This window comes from Cyanistes caeruleus, chromosome 14 (genome assembly GCF_971803275.1).
Source record: "Cyanistes caeruleus chromosome 14, bCyaCae1.hap1.1, whole genome shotgun sequence".
NCBI classification, from domain to species: Eukaryota; Metazoa; Chordata; class Aves; order Passeriformes; family Paridae; genus Cyanistes; species Cyanistes caeruleus.
In genome coordinates this window covers 19056770-19080482 of record NC_141714.1, presented here as the reverse complement: position 1 = coordinate 19080482, position 23713 = coordinate 19056770, and the positions used below count along the sequence as shown (strand labels likewise).

Genomic DNA, 23713 nt, shown 5'->3' with positions numbered 1-23713 from the left:
CCAGGCAAGCAAGGGCCCTTTGGGGCCAGGATGGGGCTGGACACTCCCCTGGGGACAAAGGGGACAGTGGCTCCCCAGGGAGTGCAGAACAAACAGGGACAGCTGCAGTGCAAGGGCCTGGACACAAAACTGGGAGGAACTTCCCAAAAATCAGCCTTGGTCACTGCCAGGCAGTGCTCCAGGTAGGAAATGTGCTGCTAGCTGCTAAACTCTCAGCACTAAAACCCACCAGTGGAGACCCTGCTGCGTGTTTTACCTGAGAAACAGAGGGAGAAACTCAGAGGCAGCTCTGAAACATTTCGTGGTGCAGCTTGTCTCTAAAAACCTACACACAGCTATGTTAGCATCATCAAAATAGCACAATCATACTTCCCCCAAATATCTTTATAAAGAATATATAAGTGCACAATTAGAAAAATCCCTCCTTAGATACAATTAAAAACACATTCTGCCCTTGACATCATTTTGGAAAAATCCTATGCTCTGTTTCATTTAATTTTTTAATTTTTTTTTTTTTTATTATTATTTTCAGCAGTGATAAGTAACTACACATCATCATATCACCATGTGGATATGTGGTGTATCCTACTGGCAGCTCAAACAGCTGAATCCACCAGGCTTTACACCGAGATAAGGTTTTTCAGCAACCTGACTGGGGCTATGTGTTGCTTTTTTATGGTTACAAAAAAGATTCTGATAATGTAGACCAGCTCATCTCTGAATTTATTAACGTACAATTTTATTATTTTTCCTTTCATGTTCAAATCAGAACTGCAAATGGAATCCACAGCTGTACTCTTTCAACAAAACTGTATTTTCTTACCCATATAAAACATAACCTAGAAATCCCCAACTCCTTTCATGTGAGTTGCCAGCTTAAACAAAAAGGGTGGGAAAAAAAAAAAAGAAAAGAAAGAACATAAGAAAATAAGATATATACCCTACTGTTTAACACTGTTTACAGATCTTGGTAGTTGGGGTAATAAGGTACAGTATGTGGATCTTTTTTTAGCAACAGCTTCAAAATTACATATTTTTACACCATCTCATTTAATCAATACCAGTATTCCTTTTTGATCATTGCCAATTTGGATGATAAACTCTTCCCAAAGCACATCCATTTCATTGTAAATAAAACAATTCATTAATTCTTTGGCATCAGAAGAATCATACAGCTGCAATTGCTCCGTTGTGCCGAGAACGAGACCTTTCCAAAGTTACTCGTTTGTTATCTGCAACAAAAAGAGAGGAAAAAAACAACAAATCACCACAAGATTTGAAACACGGATAATGCAATGTCAAGAGGTTTTCAAACAGCCCTGAAAATCATTCTGAATGATATGTAAATAAGTAAGTAGGAGACTGGATCAGAGAAGTTTCACACTGCAGCTGCCAGACTGAGTTCAAGAGTTCTGCAATCAGCAATAAATTACTTTCTTGATCAGAGAAGCTGGGTGATAAAAGCATTAGGAGAATCCTGAAACACAGTCCCCTTGGAAACAGCACATAATAAACAAAATTTGGGGTAAAAATCTTTCAAATTTTATACATTATTTATGCACAGAATCTCTAGAAAAATACATTTCAAGTGTCAAGAGAATGCACTGCCCAGTGCAGTGGTGGAAACCTGGCAGATGCTCCAAGTCTAAAAGCCCAAACACCTCTCACTATAATTTGGTACAGAGTTAAAAATAGAACAGTTAAATCAGCCACTTCCTAAGCATTTCCTGATTGTGCAGCGTGAACAACTTCTAGTATAAAATATTACACAGTAATTATTGCAATGAATAATAAATACGTCTCTATCCCAGGAAAACAATCACCAAGTACCAGGACACTCCTAAATGCCTTTACAATAAAATTTTAAAGTGATGAACACACACACAAAGGGACGGAAGATTAACCCCCACTTATTGTTCTGCAGGTTTGCATCTTCCTTTTTGACAATGAGTTCCTGCCATGCAATTTTTTTCTGCTCTCTTTTTTATTGGTGGCTGCTTCCTTTTGATCTTTTTCCTCATTTTCCCTCATTTCTGTCCCTACACATTGCTGCAGCACCAGGATGTCCCACAAGAGGGCTGGGACTTTTCCACAGGGCTGGAATATCATGAGGAAGTTGATGGTTTTTTGGGGATACCTAAAAACAGAGCCCAGACAGAATTAAGGGAATAAAAAGCAATTTGATTTATTGAAGGGCCTTCAAGTACATTTAGGACAGAGGAAGCTCCCCAGGGGCTGCACCCAAAGTACAAAGAACACAGCTCATGGATTTTTACACTTTTATAAGTTTGGTTCATTTGCATATTGGGGGTAAATCTTCCAATTCCAGCTCCAGGGAATGAAGTCATTCACCCCAAGTTTGCTGCCCCCAGCTCCCTTTTGTTCCCATCTCTGGGGCCTGGGGCAGTGAGGTGTCCTTGGCTGCCAGGCCTGGAGAGGAATTGCTGTGTCTGCCCAAAGTGGGGAAGCAGCAGCTGGCCCTGGGTGTGGAGTTCAGAGTTCTGCACTGAGGAACTGCAGGGTTACACACATGGAAAATGGAAATGCTGGAACCCTACAGCATCAGAGTCACTTCAGAAGCAAAACACCATCCAGGGACACCGCAGACACTCAGGTTTTCCCAAAGATTGAGCTGTCCCTGCCCGGCCAGCCCAGCCCAGCCCGTGTCCTGGCAGTGCCATGCTGAGGGCTGGGCACAGAGCTGGGCTCCACAGCTCCTCTGGGGGTGCAAACATGGTCTGAGCTGGGTTTGGCTGCAGTGGAGCAACAGGAGGATCCAGCAGTGGCTGTGAACACCTGCAGTGCCCAAGAGGCTGCAGCCAGGCTCTGTCCAGCCCTGTCCAGCTGGCAGCAGGCACAACACAGGACAGCAGAGAGCAGCAGGAAACTCCTCCAGACTCTGGAGGGCACTGGGCACTGCCCCAGGAGGTGTCTCCATCCTCCATCCTCCATCCTCCATCTCCATCCTCCATCTCCATCTCCATCTCCATCCTCCATCCTCCATCTCCATCCTCCATCTCCATCCTCCATCCTCCATCTCCATCCTCCATCCTCCATCCTCCATCCTCCATCCTCCATCCTCCATCTCCATCCTCCATCCTCCATCCTCCATCCTCCATCCTCCATCTCCATCCTCCATCCTCCATCCTCCATCCTCCATCTCCATCCTCCATCTCCATCCTCCATCCTCCATCCTCCATCCCAGCCCTGGACAAGCTCCAGGGACCAGGTGGGGTGGCCAAGGTGAGCTCCAGAGCTCCTCCAACCCCAGCCACTGCTCTAACCCAGAATTGGGCCAGACAACGAAATAAGACAAAGAAAGGCATCTCTGCCATCTGTTTTATGGACAGAGAGCAGAGGCTGCCCGTGGAGATTGCAAAAAATCAGCCTTGGCCTGCTCAGTGCAGTGTCTCCAATGCTGTGGGGAATTAACGGCTCCTTTAGCAAGATTATTAGTTCTTTTTATAGTTCTGCCTTGCCTCCTTTTCCTAATGAATCTAGCCATGCATAAAGTATTCAAATTACCCTAAGTCAATCTGTTTTGCACGGGAATAAATCTCCACACTGGTTGCAGTGTCACTAAGTGCTGGCAATTAAAGCACAAAGGAAGGGAAGTCATCAACTCCAATGTGCTGCTGCTGCTCCAAGAGCAGAGAGGAGCGATACCTGCTCTCAGTGGCCTCCAAGTGCTTCAAACCCAACTCCACGAGTTAAAAACACATCAAGAGAGTCTAAAAACTGTTGATTTCTTTTTTTTCTATTTTATTTTTTTAAGATTTTCTCCATTCTTTTTTTTTTTTTTTTTTTCATCACGGTAGAGATAAACATTTTCTGCAAGTGACAGCTCAGTTCAGCTTCTCCTGTAATTGCAAAGCTGGGTTGGGACTTTAGGAAAACACAGAACCACAAAACAAAATTGTAAAAAAAAAATATATATATATATATATATATATATATATATATATATAAAAAATTAAAAATATATATATAATTTCAGGTAATAAAAAAGTACTTTCTTAATTAATACGTGTTAAGTTAAAGCAAAGGGTTTGATATTAGATTGAAACTGGATTGGGCTGGCATTTCAGTTAGCTGAGCAAGGATTTTGAAAAATCATTAAATTTCTATCACTTGCAACATGAACATTCAGTTATCTCCAACATCTGTATTTACCTTTTTTATTTAACAGACCATATTGAATAAAACACAGAGCAAGTCTGGCTCATAAACATGACTGACTATTCTGGCATAAAATTAACTATAACATCAATAAATGGTGAAACTATTCCCTTTTATTACGGGGGCATGGAGAGGGAAAACAAGAGTAAGTTAAAAGGAGCTGAAATGAAATAAAAAATCATTGCCCAAAGGCTCAGGTACACCTTGAGAACACAAAAACATTCCCAGAAAAGCTGATCACAGGTTCTGTGTGTACCAGCCAGCCCTTCCAGGTAACCCCACCTTCAGGAAGAGAGTTTTATTCCTCATTTTAATCTTAGAATTTTATTTCTCACTTTAAACTTAGAAGTCCATTTCTTTTAAAAGTGAGGTGCACCCACTCTGCTCCCCTTACAGACATTATCATCTATCTCAGGAGTGAACACAGCACCTTAAAAGTGGCCTCTCAATCTGCTGAAAGGATCTTTCTCACAGCAGTGAAAGGTAGAACGGTGAAGGATTAAAATGGGAAACAAAGCAGATTTTTATATCACAAAATAATCTTCATCGTTTAGCTAGCTGGATCAAATGAAAATGAAGTAAATATAAAATTAAATGCTGAGGAATTGGTACACATAACCCTGGAATGCAGTGGTGACCATGCAAAAAACCAGATGGATGTTGGTATAAAAACAATTCCTTGTCAAGTCTTCTTGCACTCAGCATAGTGCCAAGATGGGAATAAACCCTGCAAAATCTATTTTTCCTTTCCTTAATGCTCCTTCATTAACTCTGTTATTAAAAGAGAAGTCTCAATGGCTGCCACAGATTTATTAACTCAGTAGCTTGTTATCAACACAGAACTCGGTTATATGAGGAGAAAAATAAATGGTACTTTGCAGAACTGCACTACTAAGATTAAGTGACTTTTTCATTTCATTTTCTCCTTATCCACTCTTCCAGGTAGTAACTTTATGCTCTCCTAATTATAAACCCTATTTTTTATGAGCAATCAATGCTAGTAATAATATAGATGTTGTGCAGTCCAGTGGACTGGTCATGACACCCAGATATCTGATAATGGAACAGACAGAGTCTATAAAACCATACCTCAAAGGGACCTGACTGGAATTTGCATTACCCTGCAACCAGAAAAAAAAAGTTCTCTTCTATCATTATCTCTCAGCCCTGATATTAAAATTATAAATGTGTTACAAACTGCTTGTAACACCTTGGGCTTGGTACCTCACTTGGCTCCTTTTTCCCTTCCAAAATCTCCTCCTCAAGGTGAAAGAATTGACCTTTCCACGGCTGACAATAATAATAATAATAATAATAATAATAATAATAATACTACTAATAATAATAATACTAATAATAATAATAATAATAATAAAAAATAATAATAATAATAATAATAACAACAATAACAATAACAATAACAATAATAGTAAAGCTGTTTAATGCTCAGAGAAAGGAGGTACTGGTTTGACTTGCCTTGAAAATGATCACAGCAAGAAGGTAGAACTCTCAGCAGTTAATAAAATATTTAAAATTTCATCTTTTTGAAATAGTTTTGACTATGCAAAAGAGACAGAAATGCGTGCTGTAAGGGAATTTGTATGGCCCGTGCCTTTGGGAATCAATGAAAGCCTTTACATCAAACATTTATTTCTTCATTCATGTAAAATCTTGTTCACTAGGAAATCCTACTGAAACACATCTTGTTTTCATGAGCAACCAAAGGAAAAATACTCATGCAGTCCCAAGCACTGCAGCAAGTCAAACAGGGAAAACAGAAAAGCAAGACAATTTCCTACAGGTATGGAATGGTTACGGAAAAAATGAGGGAACTGCTGATTAAAGGAGGTTAAAATGAATAAAGTGTCACAATGGATTCCAAGGATCACAAAAATCATCTGCAATAATGATTTAGTTGGCATTTACTCTGTAGGAAAAAGGTGAAAACCTGAATTTTTCTTTACAAGCACCACTTTTTTTTCTGATCAGGATGAGTAAATATTTCCTAGTGTCACTGGTTAAAATTGTGACAAGTTTGGTTAAATTCAATTCACTTGAGCCTGGGCAGCCTCCAGTTTTCTCCTCAAGCTACCCAAGCACAGGGAAAACTGAAACCAACTTATAATTTCCTGTAACAGCACATTACCAACTGCTTGAAGGAACAACCCAAGCCAAAAATAAAAAATATATAATAATAATAATAATTATTATAATAATAGTAGCAAGTTTTATTATTATTGTTTTTATTTTATTATTATTATTAGGAAACTAATATATTATTAGGAAACTAATATATTATTCTGAAACTAATAATAATAACTATTATTATAAGTATTATTACAATAATAGTATATATTATATATTATATATTATATATTATATATTATATATTATATTTTAATATATATATATTATATAATATATAATAATTATATTACATTATATTATATTACATTATATTATATTACATTATATTATATTATATTATATTATATTATATTATATTATATTATATTATATTATATTATATTATATTATATTATTGCTATTATTATTAATACTAATAGTAATAATAGTAATAATAATAATAATAATAATAATAATAATGATGATATAAATTCCTAATAACTGCAGGCACTTTCATCACCTTTAGCTTCCCCACCACGAAAGGTAAATTTTTTAAAAAATTAAAAAAATTAAAACAAATTTTTTAAAAAATTAAAAAATTAAATGGAATTGCCAGAACCTGTGGCAGAAGCAGAAGTGATCCAGAGTAAAGCAGCAGGAATTCCATCCCCAGCCAGCTGAGCAGTGCCTGTGGAACTGCCTGGCCTGGCCCTGGGACATTATTGCAGATCCCAGCTGAGAAAAGAGCCAGGAAAGGAAATTAAAAGCATCAAAAGTGCTGTCACTGTCTGGAGCAAAACCCTTTCTTGAGAGAAAATGGCTCTCCTAACCTCAATTCTGTTAAGATTCAGTCCATCTCTGTGAGATTTGATTTCAAATTGATCTCTCAGAATGTATGGCCTATAGAGGACAAAAAATAGCAATAAGGTAAAAATCAGTTATGGGAGAAATACAGCCAAAATAACGCTGCAGAAAAGGCTCTGAAAAGGCTCTTTTCAAACGATCCTTACTGCCAAGGGATGAAACAAGCAAATAAAACACTTTTCTAGCTGGGTTAAGGGACACTGTGCAGTTAATATGCTTTCTATTAATCTTTAAGTATTTAAACCACTCTTATTTCAACCTAAACATGCCTGAAAAAATCTGACCTCGACCCTTTGTAACCATCACACCTGACATTCACCTGGATCTGATGATTTTGTAACCAAAAATGAAAATGGATCAAGAGAGCCAACATTCCTGTTCTCAGCTCTTTTTTTTTTTTTTGCTAAACAGAATCTCAAATTGTTGACAATCAAAGTTAAATGCCAGCTAAAAAGGTTATTTTAGCATCAGTTTCAAAGAAAACATCGAGATTTCAAGCAAACCCTGGAGCTGTAAGGTCAAACTCTATAAATCCTGGTTTATTTTGGTTTAGGTCAAGACTTTCTTGTGAAAGCTGAGCGATAACCTGGGTTTATAAATGTTATGATCGAGAAACAGAAACCCTTAGGCCAAAAAATAAATAAAAAAAAAAGCCAGAGGTTTTTGGTGTTTGTTTTTTTTTGCTGTTTTTGTTTTTTAAAGCCCCCAAAAATCAAGATAGCACAGCTGAACACATTAATTATAAAGACATCATTTGCTAAAGATATGTTCCTGCTTACTGGGATATTTACAAATATATTGATCTGAAAGGAGTTGAGGAGGAAGAAATAAGAAATAAGAAGAAATAAGGAGGAAGAAAAAACACAAAGGAGAACTGCAGCACTTTAAAGGATGTCTCTGAAGGCTGAATGGTTCCTCCTCAGGAAAAAAGCAGGAACACACATCTCCTGAGTTATCTGCAGGAGTCAGGAGCATCCTGCTCTGCTCAAAAACAGTTCCTTCAAAGCTGTTCACTCATTTAGGGAACACCCAGCACCTTCATTTTAAGGTTTCCAGACTATCCCATGTGAACAATTCCTCCTGGAGGAGATGTGTGGCTGTTTGGCTCCTCTTGAACTTGCTAAATAAATTTAATACCCAGCAGTGCTGTAGCACAGAAGCAGGTCTCAAATAGAGAGTGAAAGAATTTAAGCCCTGCCACAAAAAGAGTTTTACTCAGATTAAAAGGGAACAAAGCCACGTCTAATCTTTGTGCTGCCACTCAGACCCAGCTTGCTGGGCACTGTTAATTGTAGCCTTTGAGTCACAGGAAAATGCAGAACATCAGTAGAAAACCCATTTATTTGTGTCCTGTGTGTTAGACACAAAAAATGCTTTAAAATGGAATAATGAGGGAAGTTTTAATGCTAAGTGGCATGTGTGATGACATTTACCAGCTCAGAGCAATCCAGCTGTGACCACAGTCAATACAGCATGGCAGCACAATAAAAGTCACACTTTTGCAACCAAAATTGAGGATATTGGCCATCTGTATCATAATTCCAATAAAGAAATAAATACTTACCCTATTTAGAGCTGAAGTTTCACGTTTGTAGGATGAAAAATGGATTTGCAAACCCTATTTTCAAGTAGTCAGTTGAAAGGAAATTTCGCTATTGCTTACTCCAGGGCCTTAAGATTTCAAAACCGCCCAAAAAACAAAGAAAGAATTGGCCCAATAAGATAAGATTCCTTAAACCTTTAAATGATCTGTTTAATATTTTAATTTGCCTTTGCTTTCTTTGTTAATAGCACCACTTGGGATGTGCAGTGAAAGCTCTTCCACGAGAGCTGCAGTGGAAAAGCCTTAGCAGGAGACAACACATGCCTGCCTCGGGGGTTACAAGACAAATCAATCTATTTTTCTCCTTTCCTCCAAGGGTAATTGGCCTTTAAAATTACAGAGAAAAATAGGCCCTCATGTCAGTACAATTCGGGCACATATACAGCCATTTTCCATTTCTTTTGCACTTGGAATTCTCAGCTGAGAGGTAAACTTATAAAGGTGGGAAAATAAAGAGAAGATGAAGAGGAACGATTGCATCAGTTCAAATCCCCTCCAATAACAAGCAGCACTGTGACCAGCATTTGAGGCTGGAATTTGCTGAAACCTGCTATGAATAGCTGTCATTTTCCTAGGCAGTATATTTTTTTTTAATTCTTGATTGTGATAAAATTTTCACGAATTTTTGTGACAGCCTGTAGCAGCGGCATTCATGGGGATTTATCTCAGGATTTAGTCAAACCAAGGAGTTATAATTATTGCTTCGTTTCCCATAAAATCTCACAAAGTAATACTGATTTTTACCTCATTCTTCTGAAATTGCCTTTTTCAAGGAGCAATCATGGCTATGAATATCCCTACAATCCTTCTGCTGTGCTGTACACATAATCACGTATAGACTCACTTTCAGCCTTTGAATACTGTTAAATTGTATACAGTGCATTTAAATTGGCTAATAAATTGTTTGATAGCAGTGAAACTCAGATGATAGTCTTCTTACTTTGCTGAGTGCTATTAAATCTCATTTGCAATACATTAATCATATCCTACTTTTAATAAGAGACTGTCACGTGAAAATATTTCCCTGCGCATAAAGATGAGCAATCAGCTAAGCTACAACTGATATATAAAACCAAGAACAAAGCTGGAAAAAAGTCCAAACAACTTAAGTGTTTTGAAAAGAGAACTAAAACTCCCTGGAAACAGCACTGCAAGCACTGAGCTCTACATGTGGACTCGCTCACTGGGAGTGTGTGTACAGGTGTAAAGCAATTATTAGATTTGATATCTGAATGAACTCAGGCTCCCATTAGAGCCTGAATGCTTCAATGACCCTATTATTTTCCTTCCAGTGCTCCCAGATCTGATCAACTTAATTATTCTGACTAGTGAAACATTTAGGATGTGAATGTACGATTTAAGGCAAACGAGACAAAGGAAAGTACTTCATAAAGCAGCTCCAAGAAAATAATAACACACGTGAGATGATGTGTCAAATCCAGCAAGGTGAGGACTAAGGAACACTAACAAAGAAAAAGAGAGAAATCCTTGGCAAGAAATACATTTATTCAGATTTTTTTTCCCTTGAACCTCTCATTTGTAACCTCTCCTGCACAGTGAAAAGAGTTAGTTATGAACCAGAAGAGTGACCCAAGTTTCAGAGAGTAAATTAACTGTCTGAATCAGTACTGAAAGAATCCAAATCTCAAACCACACAGATTCTGATTCTTCTTTCGTGACTGCACACACACTTTTAGTAGTTGTCCAAAGGTGAAAGCAGAGCCTCTACCCAGAAACAGCTCATGTCAGAGAGGAGAGAGTGGCTGAAAGCTGGAAAGGATTGTTGTGTGTGCCTGAGCTGGGAGAGAACTGCCTGACACTTTATCTGAAGCTCAGAGTTAGGAACCAAGGCAATACAGAATAAGGAGAATTTGAAAGCCAAAACTTAAGGCATCAATACACAAAAAAAACAAACTTTAAATTATCTGAAAAACTCGTGACCATGGTCCACCTTGGGTGCAGCCTCTGGGAGGTTTGGACTGCCCCAGGCCTTCAATAAATCCCTTTATTCTTTATTCTGTGCTTGGCCTGGCTGGGATCAGCCCAGCTCCACCACATTCCTCTGTCCAGCACTGCAGCCACATCCCCTGCACAGCAGCTTTGTCCTCTGCTCACAACCCTGGGCACACAAAAACAGAGAGAAAAGGAACATTCTTTGCTCCAAAGGAAATTCTTTCACAAAAGGAGTTGGGGAACACTCCTGAAAAGCAGCTATTTTCCATTGGCTCATGTAAACTGGTTTTTCTCCATACCCAGATAATGGCAATATTCCTTGTAGCCTGCAAAAGTCAGTCTTTCTGTATTTTTTTATGCATCAGAAAAAAAATCTCTCTCTATATAAATATACATATATAAAACCCACTCTGCAATAACTTGTAGCCTACACATAAAATGAAATACTTTAAATAATACAATAAAGGCAGACTATCCATAATTATTTTTTTTTGATTAAATAAAATATCAGCATTTTTTATTCATGGCTAGGTTAACATTTACAATTCAGCATTTTGCAATATTTAAGTGGAATTGAATATGCTATGAGAAAACTTAAAACTACATCACTCCTGTACGACTGGGCTGGCACAGGGCAGGGTTTTCTGTGTCCATCTGCATTTTCCCACAGAACATGAAAGAAAATCTCCTGTTCCAGCCTGGCAGGATGATCTCACCACCACCTGTTGCCTCCTCTGCACCCCCCAACCGAGAATAACTCCATCCTGAAAGTGACTTTTAATCGATATTATTTGCATGTGCAGGTTATGTGAATGTGGAACTGTTGCTTATTAAAATAATTCATACAAGAAAGTAATTTAGACTATACATGGCAGGCTCTGAGGTAAAATATAATAACTTTTAAGAACTTAGGAGTCTAATTTCTTTCTTGGCTGAGCACGGACAACTCCATTATGATTCAGTGTGAGAACCCCGTGCTCACATAAAGCAGAATTTGACCCTTTATGTTCATATAAAGAATAAAAGTATAGAAGCAGTTCATGCTGGGAGAGGGCAACAAGGTGTCCCTAAACAGCTCAAAATATTTATCAGCACTTGTATCTGAGGAGGGACATTTCATGTGCTGCTCCAGACCATGAACAGACTTTCACTGGGTTTTTCTGTGCTGATTCACTGGGACTGAACCAGTTCCCTCCTGCAGCTCCCACTGCACGTGGGAAGGTGAAATGGGAGAAATAAATTCACATTCCCTTGGGCTGAACCTCACACAGAGATCCTCAGGAGAAGTTTGGGGTTGCTCTTCACCCTTTTCTGGACTGAAGTGAGAGTGAAGGATAAGGAGAGGGGAGCTTGGCTGTGCCTGGGGGAGCACAACAGCCCCAGAGCTGCTGGGAGGACAGAAAAATGAGAATTTTGGGGACAAATCCTGGCCTCCAGCCTCTCCTGTGCACAGAGAGCCTGGCTGCTGAATCACTGCTGGGTGATCTTCATCACCCTCACATAGAAGAGACTTCAGGATCCCCCATCACCTCTGTGATGCCTTTAAACTTGGAAGGAATGTTTTGTGCCACTAAATAAACATTATTTTTCTTTTCACTTCTGTTCCCATTTAGAGATCTCATTTACAGCCCCACTCCAAAACTGGTTTTACCATACAGACAAGGGAATTACGAATTTGGGTGAGAGAAGACAGTCAGGAGTTTCTCTCTGGGCTGGGAGACAGTAGGAACTTACACAAATTTTGCTGCTGGATAAAATGATTAGGAAAATACATCCTCAGTGCCACTAAAATCACATTAATCCATCAGCTATTTTTTTGCCTAAAGCTGGTAACGTCCTTTAGAATTATGTTTTGCTGTATATAAACACTTTTAACTACAAGCTCCTTCTATTTCATCCCAGGGAATATTTTTTTCACGCTTGAACTAGTTTCATCTGCAGAAATCACCAAGTCAGTGTGTTAAGAGTTTACACCTATTTGTGATTCACCGTGGCCTTTCCAGCATCTCCCACCCCTTCCTTGAGCTTTCTCAGAGCTCCCAAAGCCACGGGATTCTGGTTGTTTTTAAAGCCCAGTCAATGGAAGCCAAGAGCAGCTCGTCCATTGTGCTCCAGAAAAGCTCATTTTGTTGAATTAAACGTTTGATCAAAGGACTTGTTACCTTGCTTTGTTTGGAGCCTCTTTAAACAGATGTTTCTGTAAAGCAGGGCTGAGGCTTTGCTGCACTTTGATGATAATTCCTGCTGCTGTCCAACTATTTCTTCTCAAGGAAACAATTATATAAACTTACAGGGGAAAAAAAAATGAAAAAAAGACATTTTTGATGCTCTTAAAAGTGCTTCATCAGCTGTTTATCATGAATGGAAAAAAAAACCCAAAACGAGATCAGCAAACTCCTCCAATTTTCCAACCTAATATTCCAATGGAAAATAGCACAAAGCTGAAATAATACATAAAAGAGAGCTTGTATTTCAGTTTAACGACTTGACTTGCAATTTTTCTAGGCTTTGGATACAGAAATCCATCTCTAGAGGCTTTTTTTTTGTGAGGATGGGGACTTTTTAAAACGTGAGGTTGTTTTAATTCTATGAAATTCACATCTGTGATTTTGGAATTTCCTACTCAGCAGCAGCAAAGCAAAGTGCCGATGAAACATTTTCAAAAGGTCTACTACAAAGTTTGTTACTGAGATTTCTTTTTCTTTTTTTTTCCATAAACCATGCAAATCTGGCTACTTATATTCCAAGAGTTCTACTGACTCAGTTTAAGGCAAATAACTATTTCATAAAACAGCATGCTTGCAGAGGGCTGGAAATGATATCTCAGTCCAGAAGGGAAAAATCCCAGATAAATACTCTTAACTATGAAAAGCATTTTCAGATGCCTTTTAATTATTTTTTTTTTAACAAGAATTTCATTTTACACAGTTAAATACTCTTAGAACACCAAGGGCTAACTGCAATTTTATTTATTTGTTTTGTTCTGAGTTCTAATTCAAACTCAAGCTTTGTGCACTTTAAGTCCAGCCCAGCATGAGCCACCCTGGATATCTGCAGAGTCCAGCAGGAAGGATTAGAAAATGTCACAACACCTTCAGGGCACAGCAGATCCTTAAAATAGGAAATGATTCAAGAGTTTGAACAGGAAAAGTACAGCAGGGTGCCCTTAAAAAAATCTGCATCAGACTGGGAGGTCTATGAACTTCTCCTCTTTAAAAAGATCATCCCTTTTCTGCTGCATTCTCACCCACAGGAACAAACCTGGGCACAAACCGTCCAAAAGTTAAATAAAAACACTCTGGACAGTTTAAAAGCAGCTTATAGATGTGTACATAAACGTGTATTTTAGAGGAACACCAAGTCATGCCTTTTGAGCAGCAAAGCTTCACTGGGAAAACGATAAATAAAATAAACAATATCCAGGATTTCTGATGTTTCCTTGACAGAGGTGAGGACTCCTTGAATAATGTCTGGAAATTCATAAGCTTTGCAATAACTCAGTTAAAATCCATTACTGGTGACATCTGGGGCTTTGAACATTGATCAGCAGCTGAAAACAATTACGGTTTTGCAGTTTAAAGACAACACTTCAGATGCTACTAAATCCAGTAAACTTGAGCATTTTAAACTCACTCTCAGAGCATTTCAGAACTCTGCCATCTGAAATCTGAGTAGAAAGATAAAGGTCTAAAAATGTTCTCAAAAACCAGCAAAATTTGTATTAATTGAAGTCCTAATAAATTGACTAAATGAAAAACTAAAACTTTTTTTCCTTTAAAAAGCAATGAAGTGTAATATTGAACCATTTTCAGCACTTTCCTCAAAGCATTTTTCAAACAGAGAAGTCAGGTTTAGGGTAATTATATAGAGCAATATGGCTCCAGCACATCCTAAATTTTCTGAAAATACATTATTACACAAGATATTAATTCTTCCTCCTTAGGAAGATTTTTAAGCATTGGCATAATTTTCACTTTTTCTTGGATGTTCCTTGTGCAGGGCCATCCCCTGCAGACGAGGCAGGGGGTGCCAGGGGAGTATTTTGTGCTGCTGACAACATTAATTCCATTTTCATTAGCCACCACCACATCTCTCAGCTTTAATAAGGCATTAACAGCATGCTGCAATACTTTATAATAAAATATCTGTGTATATTTACAGATTATTTTGACTTTCTACACTTCTGAGTTACATTTTTTGTCTCAGTTTCTGCTGAGTTTGCTCGTAATCAAACGATTTTTTTCAAATAATTTTACTTCCAGTGATTTATTTTTGCTTCACAAGATGAAGTACAAAAGGTTGAGTTTGCTGCTAAGTGTCCACCTCTTTAGGGAGCAATAAGGAAATGTGATATGAAGTTTCTGAATCCTTGTGAAAAACAAAGCGAGGCAGCAGTACCCATGAGGGGTTCATGATTTTTGGTGTGAATTTGAGGATATTTAACAGGTTTATCCTAACTGCAGTTTGCCAAGGGATATCTGGTGACACTCATGACAGAGAGAAAGCTGCTCTGCATATTAAATTGTGTCACCAGCAACCCGACAGGTTTCTGAAAAAGAGAAAAATAAAAAAGGGAGGGTCTTATTTGTCACCCAGAAAAATGATTTACACCCCAGCAAGTCCCAGTAATCCATTTGGAAGCCTGGAAGAATCGCAGAGAACTCTTAATTTTTGTAACTAAAACATCAGCTAACTAAACAGGTAACTTGGAGGGCAGTTCAGAGCCCAGGTACAATCTGATTTCCCCCAAGCTGTTTTACAACAATCCAGCCACTGCAGGAAAGAAATGGGAATTTATGGATGGGATAAATGGAGAAACAGCCTGAGTGTGGTACTGGAAGGAGGGGAGGTACCAGGGCTGAGTGGGGCAGGGAAGGCTGTTCTGAACAAGAAATCCTTCCAAAAGCTCAAATCTTATCTAAATTATTCCAGCAAAGCAGCATTATCCCTGCATCACCCAAAAATTCCCAAAGCCAGCCCCTGACAAAGAAGCAGCATCCTTATTTCCACCCCCATTTCCACCGTAGCACGTGAGAATGGATGAGAGCAGGGAGGTTTCTCACCCCCTCCGTCTCTCCCTGTGATAGAAGTCTGACAGAATTATTTCCTGTACATCTCAGTGCTGCTGAAAATCTCACTAAGCATCTTTAAAAAAATCCCAGGTCAAATACAGAGTCAGCATTTAAGCAAACCACTTAGCCCTGGATATGCTGGGTCTAATCCTTGTAGTTTAGCCACAAGTTAAGCTGTCTTTCCTTCTTTCTCCCTGAAAATGGCTTAATCATCCAGCCTGCCTTTATGCAATTAAAAAGCTCCCTGCCTGTAATTGACAGCTGATGGAACCAGACATTAATTCTTATCCTACAGAATTTATATTTAATCTATAATACTAATATTGCCCATATTCAGATAATTCACTAAAATCATTGATTCTTATGTCTGCAATCCCCTGCCTCTGCAAAATCTACTTTTCATACAAAACCCCCAAATTAATTCAGGTCATAGAGGCTCTGTCTGTAGGAGAGGAAGAAAATTCAGTCTGTTAAGATGTTTTGCCCTGCTTTTTCTCTGAGGTGACCTGGACATAGATGCCAGCTCCTGTGGACTACAGAGAGCTTGAAGGACTTGGTCTCTTGTGAAGAGAAGGGCTGGGAAAGGATCTAACAACAAAAAAATCACAAAAAACCCACAAAACCTGAATCAAACGTTCCCGGGCACAGCCAGGAGGTAAAACAAAAGCCAGCAGCCCAGACCTGCAGCTTCATTTGGGCAAAAATGACTAAAAGTTCTACCCAAGGAAGGCAGGGCTGGGCTGGGGTGCCTGGAGCTGCTCTGACAGGTCCCAGCTCCGAGCTGCACCAGATGAATCCCAAAAACCCTTTCCAGCATTTCTCACACCCCATCAGCTCACGGCTTCTTGGCAAGCACATGGCAGCGAGTCAGAAATATTAAGTATTAGCATTAGTTATTTTGGGCTTGTCATTAGTATTTACATCCACGCTCTTAGCAGTTCTAAATGCCAAGGCTCTGGTTTCAGTGATATTTTTCAAAAAGGAAAGGGTTTTTTTTGCCAATTTATCATTTCTAATCTGCTCAAAGCTTAAGCCAGAACTCTTCAGTGAGACTGCTTCATAAATAACTGTACAAAATTAAAATAAATTAACATCTATTATTTAAGCTCCATTCTTAAAATAGTTAACATATGCCCAAAGGCTGAGGCATACACTGAAAAAATAAACCAAAGTTTTAGATAGGGGATCTTCACCCCTTCCTGAGGACTGGCAGGACCAGGATTCCCCAGACTACCAGCAATGGTCCAGAATTTCATAGATGTGAAATATTATTAATGCTATTTTCACAACTACAACAGCCATAATCAGGTTCCATCTAGACTGACAGAAATCTAAATCAGCTCCCAGGATAATCTCCTGCCTTCTCCAGCAGAACACCCGGAGAGGAAGCTGGGCAAGGGCGGTGAAGGAGGGGGAGGAAAGTGCAAGACTGGGAAAACTTCAGTTATCCTTGCTTAATTTGATTAATTAGATTGCTGCTGGAGCCCACCAAAGAAACACAAGGCTGACAGAATCTGCTCTGTAACAGCAAGTAAGGAGATTCCAAGAAAAGCAGCAAGTTTTGACAAATTCTTCAGATGTCACCGATTTGTGAATGCGTGCATGAGAGGAAAACGAAATGTAACTGAGAAAAGTCAGCACGGAAAACAGAAGGAAATTCAGAAGTTAAAAGAAACCAAAGGGAAATAAAAGCCCATCGGATTGCTTCGTGATGTGGTGGCTTTTTTTGGTGTTGTTTTGTTGCTTTTTGTGGCCTTTTTATAGCAAAGATGGGATCTGCAGGGACTGGAGTGATTGACAGGTGTCTCTCAAGCTTGCGTGGTCTGAGAACATGAAGCAACTTCAGCTCTGCTTTTTATGACATATGCTAAAGTTGGAAACAAAATAAATTACAGGGCAACTTCAAGGGAAGAATAAACTAGTTGATATAAATTCTCCTAATCATCTTTTTGCTTGAGTTGTGGAATAACTTTCAGGCACCACTGGAAATTTCATTTGCCTTTGTTCAGGTAGGATCTTTGCCTTAGAGATGAAATGGGAATAAAAGCCTATAAATCAGCAAAGCATTATTAAAACCAGCTCTCATTCTAGAAAGCACAAGAAACACAAATTTTTATAGAAAGACTTTGTATAATCAACAGGAAAACAGAGTAAGATAAACTAACTTTCATGGTAGCAAACCAAACTGATTTTGACCTTGTGACTAAACATTTTCCTGTAGCTTCCAAGTAAACCTGCTTGTTATCCACAACAGGATTAATTACCACTTAATTAATCAATGTCATTAGGTCTAGAATTTAAAATACTTATTCAGACTGAATTCACAACACATCTTTGCTTTTAGTTCCCAGATTTTAAAGCTGGGCTACAGAAACTAAAACATTATTTTGATGCAGAAGATCAATGAGAGCTGAATTTTGTGTCCTCAAGCTCAGGCTAAACACAGAAGAAGAGCAAAATACAGGCAAGAAATGTGATTTATTTTCAGAGGACAGACGGGATGACATATGGGTTCAAAATACTGTAAAGACTCCAAGCCTGAAGCTATAAACAAGTCCATAATATGTGGAATATATGAACACTGCTGATGTGTGCATAGATGTACACAAATATAGATGGGAGAAACCCATGGCATTTACAGGAGCTGATCAGAAATCTGTCCCAGGAGGAAAAACTAGAGAAATTATTTAATGGGGAATAACAGAGCTGAGGAAAATGTTTTCACAGGGCAGCAGAGAAGGCATTAAATGCAGCACAGGTAAGTTGGATAAAGAAACAGACTGAGGGAAGCAGAGAGTGAAGGGAATCCTGTGCCTGGGATTTGTGGGTGAGGATTCTGAGCCAGCCCCACCCCACAGCAAAAGGAGTGGGACAAGGTGGCTCTGGGGACACTCAGCCCAGAAAGGCACAAAGCAGGGAACACAACACAAACACCTCTCAAATGTTTGCTGCCTCATTGATTTCTCTTTCAGAGGCTCCTGTGACTGAGGAGTGAAACAATAACTAATTAATAAAAGCACAGCCATTTAAAGTAGTGACAAAGGAGAGAATAAGAGCAGCACAGGCTCTCCAGGGGCAGCTCCTAGGGAGGCAATGCCACAACTGCCTTTAACTTGAGCTTTCCTTACCTTAAAATTGACCAATTCACCCAGAAACCAACCCTTATTCTCTTCTACACATCTGATTTTAAATACAGCATTCTATATGATGCATGCACACAGCTCCATCAGTTCTGTGCTGGAATGTGCAGGAAGGTCTGTTCTAAAGACAGGACACTCAAGCAGCAATCCTCACCCAGATTTAGGGGTAAAAAAAAAAATAAAATATTCAAATGCAAAGGAGGATTTATGAATTGAATTTATTTTTTATCTACCAGTAAGCCAAAGTTGAAATATGAATAACTGATTTAACACTGAAATGGTATTCAAATATTTGACTCCAATCCCCTATTGCTTCTAAATTCATTCAGAAGTCAAGATTATTAATTCTTCCTGACAGAAAATCAAGATTTAATGATCATCTGATAACCCTTAGGAATTACAAAGTAAACTGAGATGATAATTCAGACAAAATAAAATGATTTTACATATATAAGGAAAACATCATGCAGAATATCCATTTAGGTGCTTCCTATGGGGCAGTAACTGATTTTTAAGAAAACACAGAGCAAAAAAACTGACTTGGCACATACAGTAAAAGGTTTAGAAGGAAAAAGGGGAACCTTCATTAAAATCTGCAGACCTTTAATCCTCTGCTTTGATTAAACAGACAAACTGAACCCCTCAAGCACTCCTTCAAAAAAAGGAAAATTCAAAAATGCATGGAAGAATTTTAAGCCAGTGCCCTTGTGGAAACAGTGCTGCTCATTTGAGACATCTCTGCTCTCCAGACCAAGCCATCTATTCACCCAGCCCCATCAGGCCAAAAAATGCAGTGAAATAATGTGCTTTGTGCAATTCCAGAGAGCAACTGATTTCAGCTTAGTAAAAATGATATGCAGTAAATGATTTTTAGGTAAATTTTTAGCTTTCAGGTCATGTCTGCAGGGAAGTAACATTAGAACCAACAGTGGTGTGAAAAATGGGGATGCAGGAGCTGTACAGCCTGCGCATTGATTTTTTTTTTTCTTTTTTTTTTTTGCCCCAGAGCTCTTTCTGGCAGCAGGAACACTGAAAAACCAAGAACAAGCCAATGACAATCTATTTATGTACAGAATCATACGATATTTCAGGTTGGAAGGGACCAACAAGGATCGCCAAGTGTGACTCCCTGCTCCTTGCAGGATTACTGAGCACTAAACCCTGGCCTGAGCACGGTCCAGGGGCTCTGTGAATCTCAGATTTGGGGCTGTGCCATCCCCTGGGAGCCTCTTTGTGCCTGACCCCTCTGGGGGAAGAACCTTTCCCTGATGTCCAACCTGACTGCTCATCTCTTCTTCTCTTTATTGCTTATTGACATTTATACTTCAATTACAACTTCACCTCCCCTGGATGTGGCACTGCCTCCCCTCGATGCAAAGTTCCTGTTAACATAAAAACAAACCAGGGCAGGAATTCTGTCCAGCCCAGAGTAAGAGATTTCACCAGAACACCTGAGAGCCAAAGGGAGCTCCAAAGGCAGCTCCAGTGAATTCTGACTTCAGTAAAAAATCCTGCCAGATGTTTCCCCGAAATCCTTTAGTTGTATAAACTTGAAACAGGATTTAGAGGTTGCTGCTTATCTGACCCCTGAAAAAAACTCTTGCTGATGCCAGATCTGTTTGTTTTAGCCTGAGCATTCCAGCAGTGCCCATCCAAAGGAAGCAGGAGGGGTGGGAACGTGCCCTGCCCTGCAGCACCAGGTTATGGCTCAGGGGAGAAGAACAAATCAGCTGAGAAACCTTCCCTCAGCTCAGCTGCCAGCATGGAAGGGGCTAAGGAATGGGAAATGCTTGAACAAAAACCACACCAAAGTCTCAAATTCTTGCCTTCCATGAAGATCTTAAAACCCATCACTGTGGAACACCAAGATGTGAAATATTATTCTTATATTAATTCTTTTACAAAGCCCAGTTTGGTTTCATGTTGTTTGCCTTAACTCTCCTGTACAGCAACTGACAAAAGATCTTGGAGATCTTTCCATCCCCAGAGAGGATGGGTGAAGATGAAAGATAAAAATGGCATTTCCTTTCCTCCCACTGCCATTCTGACTCCTTCAGAGCTCCTGTCACCGTGTGTTTCACCAAAATGCAGGAGTGTTCTTGGCAGGACACATCTGCCACTGGCCAAGGGGTTCCATCTACTCCTGAGCCATTCTCCACACATTTGCACAGACATTTAATCCCTGACATTTTTTGGTCTGTATCAAACCGGTTCCTCATTTGCACACAGCGCTCGTATGAAGCGGCTGCAGCGTGCTGGCCGAGCTCAGGGTGAATGAGTTGTCCTTCATGCTAACTTTATACGACTCCTGGGCTCCCCAAAGATGCCATTTTACCTAGAAAATCCATTTCTTTGCTATTTTCAACATAAAACTCAAAAGGTGCCTTGGAAATGCTGCGTGTCTTCAGCGGCAGACGAGGAACTCGGGGTTTGCAGGATGGAATTAACTCAGTTTTGCCTCCCAGTCTCAATCTCCCCATTCTGCTTTGTCAGTTTGGAAAAGAATTTGGAGGAATCATCTCGGGATTCAGGGGAGTGCTCTCACTCCAAACTGCTCCCAGCTCATGCCAAGGGTGCTCTGAGATCAGCAGGAACCAGTTCTGGTGTTTATTGTGCACTTTGGCAGCTGCTCAGGGCTCGGCTCACCCCACGGGGCACAGGCACAACCTTTGCTGGACAAACACGGCCCCTGAAACTTCAATAAATTTAAATTCCCGTCCCAATTCCTTCCCCTCAGCTGTGCTCTGCTGCTGGTTCATTGGAACCTCACAAATCCATTCACCCACACACAGCAGCTTGAGGAGCCTATGACCAACAGACCCATCTCACCTTTCTAAAGCCATTAATATTCCATGGAAAGTCCTAAATTATGGAATCTTTTCTTTCCAGAAGATCTGTGACCAAACTGAAGTTTCCTCTATTCCCAGACACATTCTAGATCCATCCATGCACAAGTACATAAAAACTGTCTTTGTACATAAAAACTTCCTTTGTTCTGCAGACTTTTTCTCAAAACAAGCTGATTTTAAATACACATCACTATTAAATGATGCTGAAGTGACTTTTTTCTCCTTCAGAATACAGAAACATACCCTTTGTGTTTCTAACAGTAAATTATATTTGACATTTAAAAATCAAGTTACCCTAATCTAGAGCTCTACCACAACAACACTGAGAAAGCAATGAATCTTTCCAGAGGAAAAACCCATTTTTAAAAAAATTCAAGATAATTTTAGTCACGAGTAATTGAAAACGTAATTTAGAATTCATTGCTTTGCGTGGTTAATTAAAGCAGAAGAGTTTCAAAAGATGATGATGAACCAATAAAGTAATATTTTTTTCTGAAACACGATATCAGAGTAAATAAAATAATAAAATGCAAATTAATATGACTATTTGGATTATGTTGAAAACAAGACATGAATACCAGTGTGTAAAGCAGTCCTGATGCTGAGGCTTTGCACCTGCAGCCACCTCCTTGGAATTCAGAGAATTGAGCAACGATGACAAGTCTACAGAGTTTCTGAGAGGCAGATCTGTACCCTTAATTCAGCATAAGGACACAATGCTTTTATCCATGACTGTGCCATTAGTCCCCAGCTCTTCTGAAGCCCAGAATGGATTTCCCAACCTCAACAGCAAAGCCAAAGCTTTATCTCCATTCCACATGAATCCTGCACTTGTCTTCAAACAGAAAACAGAGGATTGTGTTTAACCAAAATACCTCATTCTGAAAGAGAATAAAGTTCTTTTGCAGGGACTCTGCAATCCACCTGCAGCTTTGGAGCAGCAGCAGAATCTGTGACCTTATTCCTTTTTCAGAAAGGGCACTTAAGCTAAATGAACTCCTTGCCCATGTTCCTGGAAAACAAAAGTCTTGATTTGACCTCAGAATTTTTGCAGCTGTCCCTGAAGTCGGTGCCTTTTCCCCGTGTAGCTCCAGCAGATTGGAAGGTCAGCAGTGGCTACACGGTGGATGCAATTACAGCTTTCTGAACATTTTTGTCTGGAGATCTTTAGAATAATTTAAGTGGTTTGAGTATAACTGAGTGAAAAAGGAACTGTCAGGCATGAACCACATCAGAAATTTCCTGTGCTGAGCCACGTGGTCCATTTTAAATTGCTACCGTTGCACCTGGAGTTAAATTGGTTATTTTGGTAATGGGAATGTCTCACTCCAGCCTAAAATATGGATTTTTCCTAATAATTTTAATTCTCTAAAACACAGATAATTTTAAACTCCCAATATCACCCTCCCAAAGCTGTGGGAAGAGTGAGGTGTCTGTGTGTACTCTACAGGGCTGTTCCCTGACAGCGCTCAGCGAGAACGTCACGGATCCCAAATATCAGCCAAATACACAAACCCCAAAGATTGGCCAAATACACAAATCCCAAAGATTGGCCAAATACACAGATCCCAAAGATTGGCCAAATACAGATATCCCAAAGATTGGCCAAATACACAGATCCCAAAGATTGGCCAAATACACAAACCCCAAAGATTGGCCAAATACACAGATCCCAAATATCAGCCAAATACACAGATCCCAAATACACAGATCCCAAAGGTTGGCCAAATACACAAACCCCAAAGATTGGCCAAATACAGAGATCCCAAAGATTGGCCAAATACAGAGATCCCAAAGATTGGCCAAATACACAAATCCCAAAGATTGGCCAAATACACAGATCCCAAAGATTGGCCAAATACACAAACCCCAAAGACTGGCCAAATACACAGATCCCAAATATCAGCCAAATACACAGATCCCAAA

The 23713-nt window shown here is 39.4% G+C and overlaps 1 protein-coding gene across 5 annotated transcripts in view; it reads right to left on the bottom strand.

Moving 5' to 3' along the window:
* Positions 1 to 718: 718 nt before the first annotated feature.
* DIAPH2 (diaphanous related formin 2) overlaps positions 719 to 23713 on the bottom strand; it is a 166188-nt gene continuing 143193 nt past the window's right edge. For all 5 annotated transcript variants that reach the window (XM_086849997.1, XM_086849998.1, XM_086849996.1 and 2 more), the window contains one exon: positions 719 to 1232. In XM_086849997.1, coding sequence (XP_086706123.1) covers positions 1168 to 1232 — 65 coding nt within the window. In that variant the 3' untranslated portion in view covers positions 719 to 1167. The remainder of the gene's footprint in view (positions 1233 to 23713) is intronic.